This window comes from Prionailurus bengalensis, chromosome C1 (genome assembly GCF_016509475.1).
Source record: "Prionailurus bengalensis isolate Pbe53 chromosome C1, Fcat_Pben_1.1_paternal_pri, whole genome shotgun sequence".
NCBI classification, from domain to species: Eukaryota; Metazoa; Chordata; class Mammalia; order Carnivora; family Felidae; genus Prionailurus; species Prionailurus bengalensis.
The window spans coordinates 106,743,010-106,763,355 of NC_057345.1; the positions used below are offsets into that span (position 1 = coordinate 106,743,010).

Below are 20,346 nucleotides of genomic sequence, written 5' to 3' on the forward strand. Positions count from 1 at the left end.
TAGCTTTGTAACTCTGGGGAAGTCAGTTAATTGCCCTCCAAAGCCCTTTTCAACCTGTCTGTAAAATTATATCCTGCCTCACAGGGCTGTTGGGAGGTTAGATGAGGAAATGCATGTGAAGGGCCTTCCACAGAATTCACAGAGCAAAGGCTTAGATCCCTATATGCCCACTGGTGGGTGCAGTAACAGCTCACCCCCGTGAACAAGGGAGAGAAATGGGGATCAGGAACGTGAGACTCAAGTCCACAGCCTTCAGAGGGACAGGACTGGACACAAGAGGCCTGTTGACCTGCTTTCTTGCCACAGAGCATTCTAGAATTAAGCCCTAAAGAAAGGTGGAAGAATGGGATCGTGAAGCCAGCCAAGGCCTGGGCCTGCTCAAAGGTCTTGGACCCTCCTGACAAGCTTCTCTCCTATGCCTCCCTTCCTCCCCTCCCCAGTGCACAAAATCCCCTACCCTCAATCTTCCAAGACTCTCACTTGATGCTTTTAAACTGTTTTCTTTATTTAGACAGAAAAGACCAACTCTTTAAAAGTAAAATGCAATAAATAAATAAGTTAAGCATAGAGAAGTGTCTGAAACGGACTCCCCAGTCTCCCCTTACCACTCCCTCCCCCCACCCGTTTCTTTCCCCTAAAACCTCTTTCTAAAGAAAATGATCAGGTAATAAACCCCTGTCACCCTCCCCACACCCCTCCTCCCAAACACCCAATTACCCCCAAAGCAAAGGGAGAAATCAAGAGAGAGAAAAAATCCAAGGGAAACATTGTCTAAACTCCCAGAAAGAGAGGTGGCAGCATCCGGGCCGGGCCGGGCTGGATAACGCACGGTGGTAGTGGTATTTACACGGAGGGACCAGCAGAGACTGTAAACATTCTTAGGGGTTCGCGGGAAGTCTTTTCCTCGTGAAAGGAGGAGGGTCTCTGTGGCTGACTGGTGGAGAGGCAGCCCTCAGGGCTCCCCCACACCCTCCTTAGAGGGGCCCATGGGGGAGGCAGTGAGTTTTAGGGCCGGGGGCCCAGGGTCCAGGGTCCAGGGATATTCTACCTCTAGCTGAGGGTGGCAGGGAGTGTAGAACCAGCTTCTGAGAAACCCCTAAGGTGGGGAAGAGGCTGGGGCAAAGGTGAGGTGGGGAGCTTGTGGGAGGCCCCCGCTGCCCTCCCGGGGCCACAGGCCCGCTGGTGGGGGACGCAAGTGCGAAAGCTGGGCCAGAAGGTCACCACAGGAGCCCCAGCAGAAGGCAGATCCCCCAGAGCCTTCGAGCCTGTCCCTTGGTCCCTCACAAAGGCCAAAAGGGCACCTGGGAGGAAACAGGCCCTTCAGGAGGAATGGGGTGCTGGGATGGGCCGGTGTCCTGCTCCCCCAGGGCTATGAAGCAGCTTTTGCCCCAGAGCCCCATGGAGGCCCTGGGCAGGTGTGCAGAGAGGGCTGGGGCCAGTCGTGGGGAGCGGGGTGTGGCGCCCCTTCCTCTGGTGTCTCCAGACCTGCAAAGGAAGGAGACGTGAGTGAAGCTGCGGGGAAGACAGAGCCAGTGCACTGCAGGCCCTGCGGGGGAAGAGGTAGCTGGGCTGGCCGACGCAGTACAGGATGGGGCCGCCTGGGGCAGGTCATCGGGAAGGCTTCAGTCCAAACGGAGCCCCCCAGCTGTTGGACAAGGGGCAGGGACTGAGGAGACAGGAGGGAGAGGGCCCAGGATACAAGAAACCAAAGGACATTCAGAAGGAGATATTCGCACAGCCCATGAGAGAAAGGCTGGAAGACACGGCGACAGGGACTGGAGGGGACAAAGCAAAGGAGTGAGACAACAGGCAGGCAGGCAGAGACAGCTAAGAGAAAGGAGGAGAAGGGGCAGCGGACAGACACCTGGAGAAAGAGCAAGGCGGCCAGGTGAGGGCCTGGGACTGGGCTTGGGGCTGCAGACTTGAGGGCTGAGACCCCCCCCAGCCCCTGGAGAGCGCTCTCATTCCTTTCCAGAAAGGAACAAAGAAAGCGAGAGAGAAATGCACAGAACACAGACCACAGTCACCAACCACTGTTGACCAAGCACATCCCGCGAGCTGCCCCCGGCCCTGACCCTGGGCTGAAGGGCGCTTTCCCTCCACAGCCCCCTCCCCAAATAACAAACAATCGGCTCCAAAGACAACACGCTCGTTCCATGCAACTTACAGGGGCCCGGAGCAGGGGTCCGGGGATGGGGGCTTCGGCCGACAATGGACACGGGCCCTGGGCTGGGGGGCCCCCAGGGTGGGGGGAGTTAAGCAGCCAGGATTGGGGGGAAAGGGGGAGAAACAGAAAATGTGGGTATTGTTCTTGGGTTGTGTTTTTTCAGGGGTTTGGCCCAAAGGAAATTAAACACAAAAGTCACCAAAGTTCACGGCTCTGAGGCCATGAGGCTGTGGGGTGGTGATGGACAGTGCAGGGAAGGGGACCCATTCCGTAAAATTCAGGCAGTCCGGCATTCTATTTGGCCTCCTCCACCTGAACTGAAGCTGCTCCTGGGAGGCCTGAAGCTTGGACTTCCCCCAGTCTGTTCTGTGAACTCTCCACTGTCCCATGGGTCTGTATTACATAAGAATCCAGAGTCTATACTACCTGGAGTCCAGGGCACCGAAGGTCTGATGTCCCCACCTCTCAGGAGAATGTATATTCCAGGAGCCATGATTCTAGGACCCTCCAGTATCCTCAGCCAGCCCCCTTGCACCCCCCCCCCAACTCTACTCCCCTAATTCCACTCTGACCCAAAGGAAAACCAGAGAGAGACGCACGAACACATGGACACTGACCAGACAAACGAGACCAGATACTGAGGAAGATCTGGGGAGTAGACACAGATATAGACAGACTTGGCTCCCTCTGGGGTCACAGTGTGTGTGTATGTGTGTGTGTGTGTGTGTGTGTGTAAGAGAGAGAGAGAGAGAGAGAGAGAATAACTCAGGTGGTTGAAACACAGTAGTGGAGGGAGTGATACCAGATCCCTGCTTCAAGTGCCCAGCATCAGGGGCGGGGTGGGAGTGGGCATCCCCGAGGCTGAGGGAATAGGGGGTGGGGCAGTCCGAGTGAGGGCCCTGGCTTCAGTGTGCGGGAGCTGGAGAGGTCACAGGACGGGAGCAGGACCCACCTGGGGGCCCTCAGTAGGGCCTGTTGGCATCCTTAGGCCGCTTTAGCTGGACTTTGAGGCGCTTCATGCCAATCTGGAAACCGTTCATGGCCTGGATGGCAGCCTGAGCGCTGGCCGGATTGTCGAAACTCACAAAGCCTGAGGTGAGAGGGGCATAAGGCCCGGCCCAAGCTCGCCTCACTCGCCTGTGCTTAGGGCCAGAACGTGCTCTTTGGTTCCCGGGCACCACCCTACTTCCTCCAGGGATCCCAGATGCCTGGAGAGCTGCCTGGCACATGGTAGGCATTTGATGGGTAGCTGCTGATCGATGGGTTGAGTGAATGAATGCAGTCCAGCCAGTCACATGCACTAGGACAGTCTTTCTGGCACTCTTTGAAGGGCAGCCCCTGCCTTAGCCTGGATAACTCTGAACCTGCCTTTTGCAAACACCCCTTCTGGCCCTACATGACCCCTCAAGCAAGGAGGACAAAACCCTTTCTCCCCTGAAGCAACCTTTCAAAGACTCGAAGGCAAAAAACTCCACTTGCTGAGCCTCTTCCAGACCTCACGGAGCATGAACGTGACCAGTGCTCAAGGAGAAAGGGCGAAGCTGTGGCATTTGGAGGACGGGCTGAGCCCGGACAGCAGCTGGTATGGGATGTCGCGGGCGTAAGGAATGGTTCTTTCCAACTCTGGGACAATCTGGGTTTCAAAGTTTGGGCCCACCGCGACCCTAAATGCCTTCCAACGTCTCAGACCTTGTCCTCGTCTGGAGTGTGGCCAACACGTGCCATATTTCGGGTTTGGGATCGTCCTATTCTTACCAAAACACTTGCTCTGGTTGGTGGCCCGGTCAACAAAGACTTTGGCTGAGATGACATGGCCAAAGGGGACAAACATCTGGAGGATCTCTGAGTCCGTGAACTCCTGGGGCAGGTGGTAGATGAAGATGTTGCAGCCGTCAGGGCCTAGGTGGCAGCAGCAGAGACAGAGGAAGAGCTCGGTGACTGGCCCCAGGGAAAGCAGGTCCTGAAGGACCCTCCAGTCCCAGCCCCCTGCGTACGTGTGGTGCCAGACACCTCATCCCCACTCGCTTTCTTCCCACACGAGGGGACAGAGCCAGGCTTGGAGCAGGCGACAGGGAGTCCCCAGCCCAGACAAGGGCACTTTCCATCCCTGAAGGCTGGCAGCCGGGGGGACCCGCCCAGGCCGCACCTTCCCTTTGCTGCTGCTGCTGCTGCTGTTGCTGCTGCTGCTGGGGAGGAGGGGGGGGCTGCTGGGCGACCAGGGCAGGAGGCTGTGGGAACGCGGGCGCAACCAGGCTGTAGGCTGCTGGGTAGGCTGCTGGGGTAGGAAAACAGACGGAGCTAATGGGGGTCCCGGGATCCCCCTGGCCTTCAGCACGCTCTGGCCACCCCATCTCCCTCCCCGATAGCCCAAGCCAGTGAGGTCGACAGGGCCGAGAGGAGGCAGGAAAGGGGCTGCCTGTGACTCTGGGTGCCCTGCCCCTAAAGGTGGGACCCGTGGTCAGGAAGCCTGAAGGGGTAGCTGGCAGGGCGCCTCAAAGCCCAGCCCCCGTCCTGCTTGGTCCCTCCTGTCAGGGGCCCGGGGCTCCTCACCTGTGTAGTGCTGCATCCCCGCGTAGGCCTGCTGCAGGGGGTCCACGGGGGCCGCGGGGCTCTGGGCTGGGGAGGGTGGCACCCACTGTGAGGGTGGGGCGGGGTGCAGAGCACGGGGGGGGGGGGGGAGACGGCCGGAGGGGCAGGATGGCAGCGGGTGGGGGGGGGGACGACGGAGGGGGGGGACAGCAGGGGGGGATGGCCACGCAGGACAGGACAGCGCGCCAACACACAGAGCCTGGAGTCTGTGACTGGCTGTGCAACCCTGGCCGAAGCCTCAGCTTCTCTGGCTGGCGACAGGAGGGAGCATCCTTGCCCAGGGAGGACAGAGCAGGAGAAAGCACCCTCTAACCCCGAGGCCTGGGGCCGGAAGGTGTGTCACAGCTGTCTGCCGGCAGGGGGCGTGGCGGCTTGGATGGTTGCTGGGGAGAGGGGTGGGCAGGCGGAGACCCCCACCTGGGTAGGGGTGAACCCCGTTGGGATACAGAGCATCGGGGGCAGGCTGCCCGGTGGGCTGGGTGGGCACCGGGCTGTAGCCGTTGACACCCAGGGCGGCAGGGATCGCAGAGACGGGCGTGGCGGCCATGGCAGGAGGGGTGCTGGTTCCTGGGGGAGGAGGGAGCGACAGAGCAGAGCAGAGACGCAGACACACACACACACACACACACACACACACACGCAGAGAACCAGTCAGCAAGTCTGAGGGCAGAAGGGAGGAAGCAGGCTGCTCTCAGCCCCGAAGTCCCTTCCAGACCCTATCCATGGCCTCCCCTCAAGGAGTGCCCTGTGTCCCACCCCCCACTGCCCCCCACACCATGTGGTAGTTCATCCGACTCATCCCATCATCCCATTCACACCAGCCCAGCCTGCCTTGCCCGGGCCTTACCTGAGGATGGGGTGATGGGGGTGGCGATGAGGCCATTGGCATTGATGGCAGCCATGTGCTGCATCTGCACGGCAGCCATGGTGGCCATGGGGCTGAGGTAGGCACTGTGAGCCGCTACCAGGGCTGCCTGCTGCTGCATCAGCTGGGGGGTGGGGAAAAGAGGACAGCGGGGCTGGGTCCCCTGTGCCTGGCCCGGCTCCCCTCCCAACCCTGGGCCTTGACACGGGGAGGATGGGGGTGGGTCCCGGAGGCCAGGAGGAGCTGGGGACAGGCTGTGCCCAGCACCAGGGGTCAGTGCTCACGGCCTGGGTGTAGGCGCTGTAGGCTCCAAACTGCAGGGCGATGGGGCTGAACATGCCCAGCTGGGTGGCCACCTGCTGCATTCGGCGGAGACCTCGCTCCTTCTCTGTGTCAGCAAACTTCACCACCAGGCTGGACGAGGCACCCTGGGCGTGGGCCGCATGTGTGGTCAGAGGGACAGGGTTGGGGTCTTTCCTTCCCAGAGCCCTCAGGACCCAGCCTCAGTTCCGCCCATGAAGGCTTGGCCTCTTTGGGAGAGCAGCCATCACTGTGCCTCTGGCAAAGGTGGAGATTTTAATCCCACTCTCCCCCTGTGCCAGGGTGTGCCAGACACTAGAAAAAGTTGAGGAACTTGAAGCCATGTGCTTGAAAAGGGAAAGGCTGACTAGAATCCAAAGGGCATCCCTGGCCTCTCCCTGAGGCATCTGGGCCAGAAGTTATCCCCAGGGTGGATCAACTACAGCAAATGTTTAATCTCAGGCTGGTCGTGCCTGTAGCTGCCGCAGCCCCCCACCGTGACTCCTACCCCTGCACCCCAGTCCTCGTGGTGTGCTCGGAGGATGAAACCTCACATTTTAATACCACCCTGCACTAAATAAAAACCCAGCCCAAGAACATTTGCAAGAACTGTTGTAGAATCTCAGAATCTGGAATGCAGTGCTCTCCCCAGTGTTGCATCGTCTGGACCAAGTTCCTGCTAAAGCCTTGCCCTGCCTCTGCCGAGGAAGCTTTGGAGCCAGCTAGTTCCATTTGAGATGTGTGCTCTGCTGGAGAGCCCTCCACAGGTGCCTTGGGTTGACCCTCTGCTAATGTGCAGAGGGCACACGGGGCCTCTAAGCAAGTGTTCAGATGCCCAGCCGGTGGGGATGAGGGTACGGGAAGGTGGGAGAAGAGACGGAAGATGGAGAGGTGGAGCAGTGGAGGAGGCCAGAGAGGATGGCAAGGCTAGGAGGTAAGGGACAGGGCTAGGGGTCACAGTGGGAAGATGCCATCTGAAATGTGAATGTAAGTGGGGGTGCTCACTGGCAGGGTCCGGCTGCTGTGAAGGGTGTTGATGGCTGCCTGGGCCTCAGCGTGTGTCTGGAACTTCACAAAGGCGCAGCCTACAGGATTCAAGAGCAATGAGGAAAAGGGTGAGTGCCCACCCTCACGGGTCCCCACCATCCCCGTTGCCCCGGGGGAGTCGATGGGGGAGGGGCAGGAAGGCCAGAGGGCCCAGTTGGGGAAGGGATAGCGACTGGGTACCTTTGCTGGTGCCATCTGGCCCCCGGAGCACAGTGCACTCGTCTATGGTCCCAAAAGGCTCGAACATCTTTCTGACGTCCTCATCTGTCTGCTGCTTCCCTAGCATCCCCACAAAGAGCTTCCGGTCTTCTGGGGGGTAGGGCACAGGAGGAGGGGCATGTTCAGGGCCTCCTGGCTACTTCCGCTCAGGACAGGTAGACATCCTGCCCTTTCATGAACTTCAGCAACTCCCTGGAGCTGCAGAGGCTCCCCTAACCATGGGACTAATGCTTCTAGCGTGTGACACTGGTGATGTCTGGGACAATGGGGCCCAGTTCCACTGAGCGCTCAGCCCGGTTCTGAAGGACTTGTACTTTTCCCCAGGCTTCGGTTTTGGCATTTCGACAGTGGGCTGGATCACATCCCCTCCGGCCACACTGCCTCCAGTCCCCACCGTGACTGGGAACCCTTTGGAATTCTCAGATTTTCTTCCTCCAGAGAGGCTGTCCCTCAGCTTCTTCAAGCCCCGGGGCCTGCAGGTTGGTGGTGAACGACTGAATCCAAAGTCTAAAGGTCCAGAACCTACCTCCTCGGCTCTCGCTGTCGGCTGGCTTGACCTGGATCGGCCTGTTCATCTAAAAGGGGAGAAGAGAAGGCAACTGCTGGGGACCTGCTTGGAGCTCCCCCCCACACCCCCAAGAGCCCTCCCCAGGCCGGAACCTGCAGAGAGCTAGAGGGAGTAAACCCCAGGCCCTAAATTGCTGATGGGAAGAAAGGGATGGGCCTAATCTTGTTTAGGATTAGGACCTGAGCGGATTAGAGGCAGTGGAAGGCGAGGATGTAGAGGAGGCTGCTCCTGGGGCTGGCTCCAGGCTCCGGCGAGGCCTCAGGTGACACGGCCAGGGATAAGTGATGCTCTCTTTGGGGGGAGAATGGAACTGCCCATAGGACCTGGGTTCGGAGTCAGAGCCCAACCAAAGGGCTATTCGGCAAGAGCTGCCTCGATTTTACAAAGTAGGAGCCACAGAGGCCACTCCATCAAGCAGCCCCGAAGAAGACAAGACCAAGGGACACCCCACAGATGCCCGACTTCCTTCTGACCCCTAGAGGTGTGTTTGCCTCTCTTTCTGCCCCCCTACACCCCTTGACCCCAGGGGGAAGGCACTCGGGCAGCACAAAGGGAGCAGATGCCCAGTCTCCGTGGCAACGGGAGAATGCGCGCCATGGCAACCGCCCACTCAGCCTGATTTATCCCTCCCGTCGCCCTGGCGACCGTGGTGACGTCATCACTTCTGCTGCTCCACACACCCGGAGAAGGAGCGTGTGTGTGGGGGGGGGGGTGGGAACAGGGTGTGCTGGGGGTGGAAGATTCAGTGGGGGCTGGGAGGTGGGGGAGGGGCCAGGACAAGCTTCCTGATCTGTGTGCCCAGCAGGCTCTGCTGGGCCACACTGTCCCTTCCCATGCCTTCCTCCTCTAGATCAAATCCTTGGTGTCTCCCGGCTGAGAGGGCTCTGATGGAGGAACCGCTGTCCCGTGCTTGTGTGAGACCCTCCCTGTACTCTGAAGTCCTCCAGAGCTCTGCCTTCTCACTCCCTTTGTTCAGTCTCCCGTGGAAATGCAGACACCCCCCAGTTCCACTCTCCATGTTCTTGTCTGGTGAGAAGACTTAGCAATGACTCCTGCAGGTTGACTTCCTTAACTAGGGTGGGAAGCACCTTTGGAACTGGAGGGAGGGGAAGGACTCAGTGTTTCACGTCTGAAAATACTTTGCTATTGCGGACTAGGACCATCGGGGCCAGACCTGGTCACCCCACCCCGCTCATCGGATGGTGGGGCAGTCCTAGCTCCAGCGACCAAAAATAAATATTAACAAAAGAAACCATTTATCTACATTCTCGGGGGGCTACAGGTATCTGCAGGAAAGGCACTGGCCTGGGACTCAGGACTGGCCCCACCACTCACTAGCTGGGTGACCTTGGATAAGTCACTTTTCTCCTCAAGGCCTCAATTTCCTCATCTAAAAACAGTGGGGGCAGATCCGGTGGTGGTGAGTCAGGTTCCCCGCAGCTCTAGTGTTCTAGCCTTTTGGAGATCTTGTGTGCCTCACACAAAGAAGGGCAGGATTGATCGTTGCCTCCTGCCCCTTCTCATCCTGGACCCTCTTCCCCAGCATCAGGTCATCCCAGACAGCCTGACTGGACTCTGCTGGTGAGGTATCCCCAGCCCTGGATCCAATCTAAGTCCCACCTCAGCTGACACTCCTGCCCTGCCCTACCCCCATGTATAGATCTGAGAGCAGCTGGTTGGGGGAGGTGGGTCACAGTCCCACAAATCCTCCAGCCAATCTGCCCCCAGCTTTATCCTCCAGCAATCTGGGATTATCCCATCGAGAGACTCAATCTCTTCAGGAGTGTGTGTGTGTGTGTGTGTGTGCGCGCACGTATGAGAGAGGTGTGGGGGGGGGTGTCAGATGCTCAGGGCTCTCAGTCATGTACCCTCCCCCTCGCTGTGCTCCTCAGCACCAGCCACCCCCCTACAGAAGAGGTAGAATCCTAACCAGGGTGCTTTCACAGCATCAGGGAATTCTTTCCTTGACACTAACCCCTTCCCAAAAGCCCCTGAGGATTTGCTGTTCCAGTTGAGGGGAGGGGGGCTGAGACTCAGAGAGAAAGGATGCCATTCCCTTGCTGCACAGGCTCCCAGGCACAAAAATAGCACCTCAATAAATATCAGCTGATATAGATTCACACAAAGACACACGCAAGCGCACAGGCCACAGCACAGACCACACTGAATGGAAGGGTCCCCTCACTCCCTCACAGGCAGCTGCCCCATGCCCAGCCTCTCCTTCTTGGCCTGGCACTTCCTGTGGGAAGCTCGCTCTTTGTTAGCTCAGCTCGGGCACACCTGCCCCCTCCCTTGAGTCCAGCTGGGCCCTGTTTACCTGGCAACCGGGAGCCGGGCGCCGGGCGCCTCTCTTCCCTAGCCACCCCCAGCCAGGTGATAAGCCCTCCCAAGGGCCTCCCAAAGAAGAAGAAGCTATTTATACTTCAAGTATCACTCAGGCCCCCCACCAGCTTGGTCACTCATAAGACCCTCATCCTCATCCCCAGTAGCAAAGACCCCACTTCCAGGAAGAGCTCATTATTTCCAGCAAATCTGATTCTCCCGAGGGCAAGGCCTGCTGCTCTACCATCCCTGGCTCCAGACTTCCTTCCTCCAAGTGTCCAGGACTGCACACGGGTCCTCTCCATGGGGGCAGAGTCCGCTGGCCCCACAATGAGCCGACAGTGAGGGCCCATGTCTCCAGAGTGGGATTTGGGCCCAAGGAAAGGGGGTAGGGCAGGCTAGGCAGGAAGAGTCCCTCCCCAGGAGGCCACACCCTGCTGGCAGGAGGAATTCAGGGGCTTCTGGCAGAGCCCCTCCTGGGAATACTCAGGCGAGAGAAAAGGAAATGGGGCTTGACAGCCACAGGCCCAGCCTCCATTCTTCCTCTTTGCAGCTTAAGCGTCACCCTAATATGGTGGCACCTTCCAGATTCCGGGGTGACAAAGATGAGGAGAAAGGAGAGAGAGCTAAATGCTCCCAGTAAAAGAGAGCCTGTACTGGGGCGCCTGGCTGGCTCAGTCAGTGGGGCACGCAACTCTTGATCTCGGGGTTGTGAGTTCGAGCCCTGGGCTGGGTGTAGAGATTACTTAAAAATAAAATCTCTTAAAAAAAAAAAAAACAGAAAGAGCCCATATTAGGAGGGTGTAGAGGTTAGACAGCAGGAAGAACTTCCCACAGAGCTGGCACACTATACACACTTGTGTGCACACACATGCACAAACAACACTGCCAGGACGGCAGGTGGCAGAGAAAAGACCTGGGGGGGTGGGTAGAAAGGGGTAGGCAGAGCCTGGTCACAGACATCTGTTCCCCTAGACTGCCCTGATCTGCTCCCCGCAACCCCCAGAATGCGGGGCCCTATAGAGGACGGAATCCCCCATTTCCTATTAGATAAGGCTCTGTCAGGACAACCTGGATTCTGTCCCCTGAGGCAAGGGCCAAAGCGGAGGCCTCAGTGTCACCTGAGAGCTCACGCAGGGGCAGGGCTAGACAATCATTAACCAGTCGCTCTTCTCCCTTACCTCCCACCCTGGGCCTATTTTTTCTGGAAGGGGAGGTGGCGCCTTCTACACCCTGGGCAGCTGGAGCCCTGCCTGAGCACACAGGCAGCTGGAGGGGGCAGACCCATGACAGGTGCCCCGGCTGGCACAGAAGGCCCTGGGGGCTTATGTCCACCCCCAGGCCATCCCTGTCACCAAGTCTGCACTCTAGGCTCCCTTCTTCTCTCTGCCTTCTCCCTGGCCCCTTCTGGTTCCTGTGGTGGGGGGCTCCGAGAGCAAGACAACAGAAAGAGCCGGAGACACTACTGATCTGTCAGGGTGTCCACAGAGAAAAGGAAGGAAAGGAAACTTGAGATGTGACGTGATGGAAACCAGGCTGCCCGGGGACGTGTGTACCTACACCCACACACCCAGCCTGGCAGGGCACACGCACGTGCATGCACACCCACACCTGTGGGCTCCCTGGATCCCAAGCCTTCTCACACACTCGCCCAGGTCCTTGATTCCATGGGCAATGGCTGTCCTGGCTGCCTGGCCACCAGCTAGGATGAGGCAGTGGGCTGAAAGCCAGCTTGGCTGCGAGATTTGCTCTCCTGTGCATTCAAGGGTTGAGGGCCACGGGGAGGGGGTGGGGCACAGACCTACTGAAGGTTTGAAGTTGGGAGTGGTTGAAGCAGTTCTAACTTTCCTGGATGCCCCCACCCTCTTTGCCCATCTGTCTATTTCCCTCCTAGGAAGAGATGGGGAATCAGTCTTTTTCTCCATTTCCCACATGGGGTAAGGGGCAGAGGCTGTGACACGTGTGTCTCCAGCACCCAGGTTGTGCTAGGCAAATGTTTGCGGAGGGTAGGGGTGGGGTTAGCTCTCAGTACTACATCCTGAGCTCACAGGGCGGAAGACAGCGGAAGCAGACAGACAGCAGCATGGAATGGTACATCCTTCCCCCCCAGGCGCATGACTGGGGACAGCCCAAGATTCTCCATCCCTGCCAGCCCAGGCCTGGGGCAATCTGCAAGCCTGTCTCAGAAGAAGAGAAAAAGAGCTCTGACCTTGCAGGAGAGAGGCAATGGCGGAGGGCAGGCACCCCTGCTACCCTGGGCACACTTTGGGCATCGTCCGCAATGAGGCCTGCCCCTGACCCTGCTTGACCCCCAGCCCGGGGCCCACCGGGGCCCTACTCCACTCTGATGCCCGAGGCTCTTCCTAGGAGACATGGGGGAGTCTGCTAGAGTTCAGAAGCCAGCACAGACAAAGATGGAAGTCCAGCAGGCACCAGCTGCCCCTGCAGAGCCACAAGAGTGCCTGGGTGCCTCCTGCTCATTTTGTTGCACACTTGGTGATCAAAGTCTATCCCCATGCTTCCCAACCAGCTGAATTCTCTCTCTAAGTGTTGCCCCAAGAGCAGGTTGGGAAGTGGGGACAGGGCTGCATCTCCTCCTTACAAAGGTCACATTTGCTCTGCTAATTGCTGTCTGTCTTCTCTCCAGGTAGAAAAATGCATGCATCTTCAGCAATAAAGAGGGGTGTTAGAAGGAGAGGGGTGCTTCCTGGTGTTGAGAGGAAGTAGAAAATGAGCTCCATGTCTCAGGAAGGTGGTGAGCCCCCTGTCCCTTCTAGGGCCCTTCTCAGACCCCTGGCCCTGCAAATATGGGACTCACCCCTGGAAGCGTCTTCTGTTCGTGCAGGGCGCTCTGGGCCTTCAGGGCTGAATCGCGGGCACAGTATGTCAGGAAGGCACATCCTGAGGAGGGGCAGGGGCAAAGAGACCGGGTGGGGGTGAGTCCCTGGTCTCCTTTCCCTAAAAGTCTCCCCGCACCGTGAGACTAAGGACTGGGAGGCTTGTCTCTTCTTTCCACCTTCTGCCTGCGGGAGTGGGGACCTGTCTGAGGGCCCAGACATTTCGCCCCAGGGAGTCTCGGGGCAGGGCCCCAGAGCCTGGGAGGTTTATATGGTGGTGATATCCAGAGAGGGGGCTTGGTGTTGGGGTAGAAGGAGCATGTGCTGCCCAGACAAGTGCGCAATGTGTTCCTCTCTTCCTTACAGCTGGCCTATTTTCCCCTTCTCCTTCGCCTCCACCTCCCTCCATCTTGGTCCCTATCACCCCTCTCCTCTCCATTTTCCCAATTCCTCATCTCTCTCCAACTCTGAGGGAGGCAGGTGGAGGGTGGAGAGTGAGATAGAGGAGAAGAAAAGGGGAGAGCAGTTCCCTACAAGTCTCTAGGCCGGTGGAGGGGGAGACAGCGGCCCCCACCCCCACCACAACCCCCAGTGCCTGGAGCTCTCCAAGTCCTGACCGGGGCCTGACCCTGCTTAGTGAGAGTGCACAGCCCTGGACAGGCCAGAGGAGTGCCTCTTGGCCCAGCGCTCTTAACTTCCTGCCCCCATACTTCCCAGATCTGTACCAGTCTCTGTCCATCATACCCTGCTTCTCAGGTCCCTCTCTTGGGTCCTGGAGCTGCCCTGCCCAGTCCCTGTCCACTCTTACTACGTTGACCCCCACCCCAATAATGTCTGAGGTCACTAACATTCGCAGCCGCGTGTGCACACATACACGCAGACACACACACACACACACACACACACACACACGTGCGCGCGCGCGCGCGCACCTACTGGGTTCCTTATTTCCCAAACCAGATCTCTTGGTCCTTCATCCTTCTTTGAGTTCATCCACACCACCACCACCACCACCACCCCCACTCCTCCACCCCCCATCTCTAGGATCCACATCTCTGCATCCCCCTCCACAACTCTTCCCCCAAAGAGGCCCTCCTTGGGCCTGCATCTGAGTCCCTGCTCACCCTGGCTGTTCTTTTCCAGCCCTTCCATCGACTCCTTAGCCCCTGAACTCTTTCCTTCCACATTCATCTTTTCCAGCCACTCAGGCCCTCCAGGCTGGCTTCCCCTCCTCCTAGCCTCCCCTCCCACCCCTGACACCTCTCCAGCCTGGCCTGACCCCTCACCCTTGTGCAGCCCGGTGTACTTGTCCTTGATGACAGTCAGCTCGAAGATCCGACCGAACTGTTCGAAGATGGGCTTCAGGTCCTTTTCCTCCAGATGCCTCGGGATCTGCCCCACAAACAGCTTGATGGCATCCGGCTCCTTCATTGGGGCGGCCCAGGAGAAGGGGCCGAAGGGATCAGGGAGAGGCCCAAAGGCCAAGGGGAGCTGCCCAGCAAGGAGGCAAGTGGTGGGGGCCGGGGCCCAGCCGGAGCTGGCTTTCCCTTTGGCCCCCAACCACAGTGCTGAGCAGAGGGGCAGGTCTTCACACAAAGGAGGCCCAGGGAGTTGAGGGCTAGGGGTCAGGGGTCTAGGCAGACACTGTCATGCCACCAGGGGGCATAGCCCAGACAAATGACCTCCCTCCCAGAGATCTGGCAGATATCCCAGGATGAGGGTCAGTGTGCTCAGGACCTGGAGGATCAGGGTGGTATCAGGGGTGCTGGGGACTGGGGGCTAAGAGCTGGAGGGGGGAAAGGGCCTGCGGAGGGTGATGGAGAAGGAGGCTTAGGGGGGAGGGGCCTGGTAGGTTGCCAGCAGCTTCAGGGGTGGGGGCACTCCTGATGTGGGGCAGGTGGAGCTCTCGTTGGCTTTCCCGGGAGGACACCTCCCCTGTGGCTGATCCTTCTGCTGGGTCCGAAGATCCCTGATGCCAGATGCTGGATCTCTGATGGCGGCAGGGCTCCGGGGGTCCCTTTTGCCCTGCCGCCCCCCTTCAGCTCCTCCCCTCTGCCCCCCTCCCACCCCCACCCTGGTCCCCGGGCCTGGGCTGCTGCCGGCTGCTCCCGCTGCTGGGGCTGCCTGCTTTCCCGGTCACCTGGGTCCCGGAGCTCTGCTCTCCGGCCGCGCTCTCCTCAACAAAAACCTCCCCCCTCCACACCCCCCTCCCCACTCCCACCTCCTTTCCCCTGACATCAGTGATGTCAGTCTCAGGGGTGGAATACAAATTCTCTACCCTGGAGAGGGACGCACAATCCAGACAAGAGCCACGCCCTCTTTCTATCTCCTTCCTCTCTGACTCCCTTCCCGCCCCCAGAAGAGCAGCTGGTCCTGTTGATAATAACCCTTCCCCCATCTTACTCCCCAATCACGAGTTGGGCAAGACACTAAGATGGAGAATTTATAGAGGAGCCCTAAGGTGGGGTCCATTGTTCCGGGGGCTGGAGCTGTCCCCGGTGCTGGAGGCGAAGACCCAGGAGAGGGGCGCAGTGGGGAGGAGGAGAGGGAAGCCGGCATCTGGGGATACCGAGTGTGGGGATCCAAGGAAAGAATCCAGGGAACCGAAAATGGCTTGGGAACAGTTGAGCAGGTTGGGGGTGGGGGGAGGACGGAGGTGTAGATGGGGCGGGAAGCAGGTCTCAGAGCCTGAAGGAAAGGGCAGAAGGGCACCCAGAGAGGAAAGATGGAAAGGGGGGTGGGGAAGGGGAGAGCCAGGGTGAAATGAGCGCAAAGAGAGAGCTGTGCAATTTCCAGAAAAGGATCCAAGAAAAACTATGTCTTGCTGGCATTTGCCAACGCCCCCTTCTCTCCCTCTTGGTGGTTTGTGTGTTTAAGTGCGTGGGCAGGGAGGCGGCAGTGGTGACCACTTGGAGAGCTATTGCTTGGAAGCTCCTTGAAGACCAGGACACTGTTTAATTCAGCATTTTACTGTTTGGTGTCTAGCACAGTGTGTGGCTCATACCTAGTTGCTTAACGGTTATTTCTCGAGTAAACAGTTGATGCAAAGCACCTCTGGTAAGAGGAGATTCCTGATTCCTTTAGGGGGAAGAACCACAGCTGGCAAGCTCCCCTGTAGGGCCAAAGAAACCCAATTTCTCCTCCCTTTGCCTCCTTCTCCCAGTTAGGTTCCTTGAGTGGGACTCTCAAAGTGAGTCTGGTAGCAAAAACGGGCGGGGGCAGCACACTTGTGGGCCATTACTCTCTTAACAACTATTCTATGAGTGATCTGTTTGCCCCATAATCTCCAGGGAGCTTAACCTCTCCATGCACTGGGGCCACTCGTAGCACCACTAGGTGCAGGGAGTACCTGCTGACATGGACTCTTCTGGACAGGGCAGCCCTTGCCTGCAACTCTTGTGCAACACCCTGTCTCCCGTCATTCCCTTCTTCACCCCAGAGTGTGGCTGATGTCCCCACAATGGCACTGATGTCTCTGAAATATGTCCCGACTCAGTCCCAGCAGCCCCCATTATTCAGCTACCACAGCAGGCAGGCTTCTCCTCTGGACAGGAAGTAATAGTAATAGCCAGTGCTTAGATGACACTTATGGTGTCCCGGGCATTGTTCCAAGTGCTCTATATTTACTAATTTGTTTAAATCTCAGCATGGCCCTATGAGAAAGCTTCTACCATTATCTCCAAATAAAGATGAGGGAACCGAGGCACTGAGAGATAAAATGGCTTACCCAATGTTGCACAGCTAGAAAGAGAGCTCAGTGAGGGTGGAGCCCAGGCGGTCTGGCTCCTCAGTCCTGAGTTTAACCTCCATATCAAATGCTCCCTGTGGGAGTGGGGACAAGTGGTTAAACCTGGCCTTTCTTCCTCTGGTCTTCATTTCAGCCCTGTGTGAGAAATGGCCTTCTTTCTACTGCTTGATTCTCTGTTGACCACCTCTCATTCTTCCTTGGCCTGGGTTTGAAGTTTGTGTGTGTGTGTGTGTGTGTGTGAAGATACGATTATACTTCGTCATATTGATGCTCAGTTCCTCCCAGTTGGGCCCCTAAGATGGGCATATTGAGGGGAGCTGGTAGAGGACCCAGTTCTGCGTGGTCAGAACACCTGATGACAGTGCCAGGGAACCAAGAGTACAGACACATCTGGAAAGTAACTTCCCACACTCCACCCTCACTGCTCCTTTTCTTGCCTCTTAATCTGATCTTGGTATTTATGGAGATGCTAAATAGATCACACCCTCTGAGGACGTCTTGTCAGCAGGTCTGCTGCCCTGCCTCCCGTTTGGGCTTGGGGCTAATCACATTAATTGAAATATTCAACATTTACAAAAATGAATTATAATGAACTCCCTTCACTCCTCCTCCCAGTCAGCATTGGGGAGACAGCCGCAGGCAGCAGAATGCCTCCAATCCTTTGCTTAGCTTGTGGTTCCCATTTGGAAGGTTTCCGTCTGAAAGGAGAGGCAGGGGTAAGGGGAGAAGAGGCGGGAGCTTGCCTCAGGCTATGCTTGCTGGGTGACTGTGGGCACATCTCTGCCCTGGGAGTTAACTCTGGCGGGGAGTAAATCCTACCACTCGGAGGCTATTCTGGGGAGCTGCTCTCCAGGAGGAAATGAGGCTTCCCAGCCCTCGGTCTTCCAAGGTTCTTTCTCTACCTGCCATCCCCAGGCTCACCCTCCTTCTTATTCTGCACTCGATGCTAAGCTGCCCTACATAAAAAGGATGATTGACTTTATAAAGGGAGAGTTCCACTACTGATTTTAGATTCTTAGAAAATGAGAAATGCTGAATAATTGAGATGTTTTTCAGAAAGGGCAAAATGTGGTGGTGCAAATGGTGGGCAGGGCTGCTAGTCACTTGCTGCCCTCAACAACTGAAAGCAGAGGGAGGCCATCTGCAACAGAAACCATGAGCCTGTACTAGCAACCTATTATATGATCTTCCGTCCGTCAAGGGGCTTCTGTCTCAAATGGAGAGGGAAGACAGGCCAACATCAGGTGCAACAGCAAGGACTGAGATGCTGTAAGAAAGCAGAAGTAGTTAGAAGTAGCCTGTCTTGTGTACACAAGAGGGTATTTGGGTCATGGGATGTGATCAGTCAAGAAAGCTGGATTGCTTCTCAAAGCGCAAGGAGACCCCAGACTAGCAGAAGGAGGATAGTACTTATTTTATGCATGGGGTGTGAAGATGGAGAAAATTTTACATGCTTACACATGCGTGTGTGTGTGCGCACACACTTCTCAGTCCAGACAAGCGCTGTTTATTTATTTAAAAAAATTTTTTAACGATTATTCATTTTTGAGATAGAGAGAGATAGAGCATGAATGGGGGAAGGCCAGAGAGAGAGGGAGACACAGAATCTGAAACAGGCTCCAGGCTCTGAGCTGCCAGCACAGAGCCCGACGCGCGGCTCGAACCCACAGACTGCGAGATCATGACCTGAGCTGAAGTCGGACGCCCAACCGACTGAGCCACCCGGGCGCCCCTGGACAAGCGCTGTTTAATATAATGTGAGCCATATATGTAATTCAAACATTTCTAGTGGCCACATTAAGAAAGTTAAAGAAACAACTGAAATTACTTTTACTTCAAGTTTTTATTATTTATTGAGAGAGAGAGAGAGAGGGAAAGGGAAAGAGGGGGAGAGAGAGTATCCCAAGAAGGCTCTGTGCTGTCAGTGCAGAGCCTGATGTGGGTCTTGAAATCATGAACCCAAGAGATCATGACCCGAGCCCAAACCAATAGTCAGACGCTTAACAGACTAAGCCACCCAGGTGTCCCAAAATCACTTTTAATAATAGATTATACTTAACTGATATATCCTAAATATTATTCAAAGTGTTTATATATCTAAACTATCCAACATGTCATCCATATAAAGATTGTTAAGAGGTTTTACTTCTTCAAAAACTACATGTTCAAGGGGCACCTGGGTGGCTCAGTTGGTTGTGCATCCGACTCTTGATTTTGGCTCAGATCATGATCTCAGGGTTGTGGGACAGAGCCCAGTGTCAGGCTCCACACTGAGCATAGAGCCTGCTTAAGACTCTCTCTCTCTCTGCCCCTCTCCCCCACTCATGCTCTCTTTCTTTCTCTAAAAATAAGTTTAAAACAAACAAAGTATGTGTTCAAAATCCAGTGTGTATTTTACACTTGATAACACATCTGATACAGAAACATTTTGAGTGCCCAACAGCCACCGGTGGCTCATGGTGACCCTATCGGGTGATGCAGCTTAAGGGTTTTCCTCACTAGCTTCTCTTGGGGGTGCAGGGGCAGGAAGAGACAGGTCTTGGCCAACAAGAACCACCACCTCTGATTAACCTCTGCTCCTGCTTGAAAAAAATCACTTGTGACAGATGGCAGCTTATCTACTTCTGTGTTAACTCTTTCTCCTAAAAACCAGACAAACAACCACAATGATTGCTAACCTGAATGAGATTCCTGGGAAGAGGCCTGTAGCTCACTACCTAATCTACCTTCAGTGATTTTTCCCTGGCCTGGGAACTGCCAACATTTTCACTTCTTCTCCTCCATCTTTGCTGAGAAGGATAGAGGCAGACCACAGAAAGACCCCCTCAGAGGCCATGGCCCAATGGTGGGCTTGTTTCTCCTTGGGCAGTGGTTCCCAAACCTGAAAGACCAGCCTTCCTTCTGAGCTCTTTTCCCTGTTCTCCAGAAGGCCTTTCCTGGGCATGATCTCTGGGTGTGCAGAAACCAGCATGGTGTGTGTTGACAAGGCTCCTGCCCTTTCCAGGCCTATTTCCAGCTCTCTGGCTTTAGGTTTCACTTTCTTTTCTTAATTAGACACTAGAAGAACCCACCTTGAAGACCAACTGGCTTTCCCCTCCTCTGTTCAACTGGGAGTGGGAGGGATAATTTAGAATTTAGGAGGAGCACGTTGTCTCCACAAGAAAGTCCAAGAGGGGAAACATCTGGCAAGAGCCCCCCCCCCCCTCCCCACCCCCACCCCAGGCCTTTCCAGTGTCTCTGGCGTGAGAACGTTCCTTCCTTTGCTTTGCAGAATTCGGTTCACTCCATCCTTTGGGATGCTTTCAGGCTGCTAAGTGTCAAGTGTCTACAGGACTGATGGAGGGGTTCAGCGGAAGGGGAAGAAGCTTGAATCCTCTCTCCCTACTATTAGGTTTCAACAGTTGCCAAACAAGGGAGAGGGTCAGGAGCCAGATTCTGGGAGACTGCTAATTTAGGAATCCCTTTTCCAGTTTTCCTCTAGAGCCTAGAAAAAACACTATGTGAGGCTGGGTGGGGTCCAGAAGGGCCCATTCCATATACAACCACGACGGGAAATGAGCCCCCCACTCTGGGGAAGCAGATCTCGCGGACAGCGGCCCGAAGTTACTCCTCGGCCTGAGAGCGGCCCCGGCACTGCTTGCCCCAACCCCGCCCCGCGCGCGGGAGAGAGCCGGATTTGGGGGG

At 56.6% G+C, this 20,346-nt stretch overlaps 1 protein-coding gene across 6 annotated transcripts; it reads right to left on the reverse strand.

Moving 5' to 3' along the window:
• Positions 1-484: 484 nt before the first annotated feature.
• Positions 485-15,100, reverse strand: CELF3 (CUGBP Elav-like family member 3). 6 transcript variants are annotated; one of them, XM_043576334.1, is made up of 14 exons: positions 15,055-15,100; positions 14,201-14,306; positions 12,896-12,978; positions 7,714-7,762; positions 7,149-7,277; positions 6,927-7,006; positions 5,906-6,049; positions 5,604-5,745; positions 5,174-5,323; positions 4,718-4,783; positions 4,314-4,442; positions 3,923-4,066; positions 3,120-3,257; positions 485-1,485 (listed from the first exon to the last, which is right to left on the reverse strand). In XM_043576334.1, the coding sequence occupies exons 4-13, from the start codon at positions 7,760-7,762 to the stop codon at positions 3,130-3,132; spliced, it is 1,161 nt and encodes a 386-aa protein (XP_043432269.1). In that variant the 5' UTR covers positions 12,896-12,978; positions 14,201-14,306; positions 15,055-15,100; the 3' UTR covers positions 485-1,485; positions 3,120-3,129. The 6 variants fall into 6 exon arrangements, with proteins under 6 accessions (XP_043432269.1, XP_043432266.1, XP_043432265.1 ...); XM_043576331.1 differs by lacking the exon at positions 15,055-15,100 and having other exon boundaries at positions 7,149-7,274; positions 14,201-14,973; XM_043576330.1 differs by lacking the exon at positions 15,055-15,100 and having other exon boundaries at positions 4,314-4,439; positions 14,201-14,973.
• Between the last annotated feature and the right edge of the window lie 5,246 nt (positions 15,101-20,346).